Source organism: Sinocyclocheilus rhinocerous, unplaced genomic scaffold, assembly GCF_001515625.1.
Source record: "Sinocyclocheilus rhinocerous isolate Xijiao unplaced genomic scaffold, SAMN03320098_v1.1 scaffold90, whole genome shotgun sequence".
Lineage (NCBI taxonomy): Eukaryota > Metazoa > Chordata > Actinopteri > Cypriniformes > Cyprinidae > Sinocyclocheilus > Sinocyclocheilus rhinocerous.
In genome coordinates this window covers 304,019-307,180 of record NW_015657969.1, presented here as the reverse complement: position 1 = coordinate 307,180, position 3,162 = coordinate 304,019, and the positions used below count along the sequence as shown (strand labels likewise).

Here is a 3,162-nt window from a genome sequence, read left to right as displayed (position 1 = left end):
GGGCGTGGACGAGTCTTAACTTTTATAAAGAATATCTCATTGGGTTTGAGACTTTAGTCTTTGCAACTTTAGGGATCTTATCTATTCACAAACAGCTTGTAACACTCCAAAGAGAAAGGAAAACTTGAAATTGCATCATATGACCCCTTTAAGCTTTAAATTAGGGTATATTTTGCATTTGAGCCCATTTGTTGGGAAAAAGTAGCATTTTTTTACATATGATTTACAGTTTATTTTAATATCAAAAATGTATAAGGTTTTCATTATAGTTGACACCTAGATGAACAGTTTACAGTTGTTTTTATGACTGTAAGTCATTTTGCTCAAATACTATTGAGCTTTAAATTATGGCATATTTTGCATTTGAGCTTATTCGGTAGTGAAAATAGCATATTTTACATATGATTTAGAGTTTATTTTAATAAATATAAAAAAATTTAAAAGGTGTGCATTATAGTTGACACCTGGATGAACAGTTTACAGTTTGTTTTATGACTGTAAGTCATTCTCCTTAAAGCTATTGAGCCTTAAATTTGCGTTTGAGCCCATTCGGTTGTGAAAAAGTAGCATATTTTACATGTGATTTACATTTTATTTTAACAAATATCAAAAATGTAAAAGGTGTGCATTATAGTTGACACCTAGATGAACACTTTATAGTTTGTTTTATAACTGTAAGTCATTCTGCTCAAATATTGAGCTTTAAATTGTGGCATATTTTGCATTTGAGCTTATTCGGTAATGAAAATAGCATATTTTACATATGATTTAGAGGTTATTTTAATGAATATTAAAAGTGTATAAGGCGTGCATTGTAGTTGACACCTAAATGAACACTTTACAGTTTTTTTATTACTGTAAGTCATTCTCCTCAAATGCGATTGACGGTAGAAAAGTGTATACCAATATTGCATGTAACTTTAGAGACAGTCCCTAAATTTGCGACTATCGAATGTCCAAAGTCAAGCCAACTTTATGCCAGTAAAGCACCATTCATTTAAAATGTTAGTTATTCATTTATGAAAATTCCACAAGCCCATGAATTAGCTGAGTGGACACCGGAGATGGTGAAGATATGTGCCAGAAGACCTTAAGAAAAGTTTACTATGGTAACCATGGAAACCGCGAGTTTCTGCTGAAATAGTTACTACAGTTAGTGCTTTAAAACCATGAAAAATAAATATGAAATCTCCTTCAAGCAGTCTAAGAAGCTTTCAGGGTACCTCTGTCATTTTAATAATTTTTAATGGCAGTGATAGATAATAGGCCTACAGTTACCATAGTTTTATTGTAGTATTTGGCACTGAATATATCGTAACTCTGATATTTTGATATTAACTGGGGTTACAAAGGTACTTTTTTATTACTAGACCCGAAAATTCGCTTTTATACAAGCCTTTTAAAAGACACAAGTCAATGTATATAATTATATATAATCATTTTATTATTTTCCCCAACAGCACATTAATATATCATTTCCCATGAGTAAATGTAGAAAGATGACATACAAAAGTTGGTGGATGAAACAAAGTGTCTCGATCACAGTGGAGGTAGGACAAAAGTGTCATGTTATACCATACACACAAAAGATGGCACTGGCAAAGATAATTAATATTTTGTACTTGACAACATTTTGGTGAAATTATGTTTGGCTTAAAGGTTAGGAAACAATACTCGGTATATCTGTATATATATATATATATATATATATTTCTTCAATCTCACATGCATCTTTAAATTATCTGGAAACTGAAAAAAGGAAGAAAATCATATAAAGAAATGTCATAGCAGCAGCACAGAGGTATTTATCAGTCATACACCTGACTACTCCATCCATTCACTTAATAAATACACAACCTATATTTTAAGTTTTTCTATGTATATATCTGTATGTGTTCGTTTGAGGTAGCAACTATTTAATTAATCATAACTGTTCAATTTTGGATATAAAAGCAATTACAGATAAACATGCTGATTGTCAGTTACAGCAAACAATATCAATACATAATTTACTTTCTCCCACATATAAGAATAACACATCTTTCTCTGAGCAAAGTACATACAGACCTGTTTGTCTAGACAATATATGGAATGTAAAGTACAAGGACCATGTCATATACTTAAACTGTAAAGGTTGAGGCAATGATTGTTTTAACATTTATCATCACTTTTAAAATTTAAAAAGTTTGGTGTTAAAGGTCCTCAAAATGAGAGAATAAAATTGGTGGTCATTAAAAGAGGCAAACATTCACTGTAAATGGCATAGAAAACATTTTCTGTTATATCTGAACTTCATACCACAGTGTAAACATAGTATATTTATCCATATTTTATGAAAGTACACATGCATATATTTTGTACATTCATAATGAGCATAACCTGCATAAAATATAAACAAAAATATGGCAAAAAAGAAAGTTAAATATGTATAATTTGACATAAGAATATTCACATAACATTTATTCATAAACAATAAATATTTTTCAAACAATATCAGTTGTGATATATTTTTAAACAATTCCAATATTTACAAAAACAAAATAATTTGATATCAGTAGTCCTAGGACTGATAAATCAAAATGGATGTTGTTGATTGTACGCTTACAGGATTAGTGGTTTGCATAATATCTCTAACTACTTAATTTGTATCAAAACACCAAAAATCCTTATTCACATGTCCAAAAAAATCAGTTCATCTCAATAGTGACAAATTCACAGCATTAAACCCAAACCAACTCAGGACGACCCAAATTGTATAATTGTTCCGTAGAACTGCAATTAAAACAACTTTGGCATCCAATTTTAAAATGGAGACACCATTCCAAAATGAATCTTGATCACAGAAATCAGGTTGCGGGTTGGTGACCGTAGACCACACTAAGCCGTCGGGTGCATGTGTGTGTCACTAGAGACTGAACACATGGGACTGTCCACTGAAGCCGGGAGGCCGGTTTCCCTCATCTGATGTTTGAGCTCAGAGATGGTACGCTCCAGCCTCTCTCTGGCTTCTCGCTCTCTGCGTAGCTCTTCCTGCAGCTCTTCACGGTCTTCCTCAGCGCGGTCCAGCCTCTGACGCAGTTCTGATAACTAAGCACAGGATGCCTTTGGTCAGTTAAAGTGACTCTATTATTCTTTTAATAATTAAATATATAAATATACATT

At 32.0% G+C, this 3,162-nt stretch overlaps 1 protein-coding gene across 1 annotated transcript in view; it reads right to left on the bottom strand.

The window, feature by feature from the left end:
• Positions 1 to 2,587: 2,587 nt before the first annotated feature.
• Positions 2,588 to 3,162, bottom strand: part of LOC107721899 (ski-like protein) — a 14,182-nt gene continuing 13,607 nt past the window's right edge. Inside the window, exon 7 of the mRNA XM_016530103.1 lies at positions 2,588 to 3,087. Within this exon, the coding sequence (XP_016385589.1) occupies positions 2,878 to 3,087 (210 nt within the window). The 3' untranslated portion in view covers positions 2,588 to 2,877. The remainder of the gene's footprint in view (positions 3,088 to 3,162) is intronic.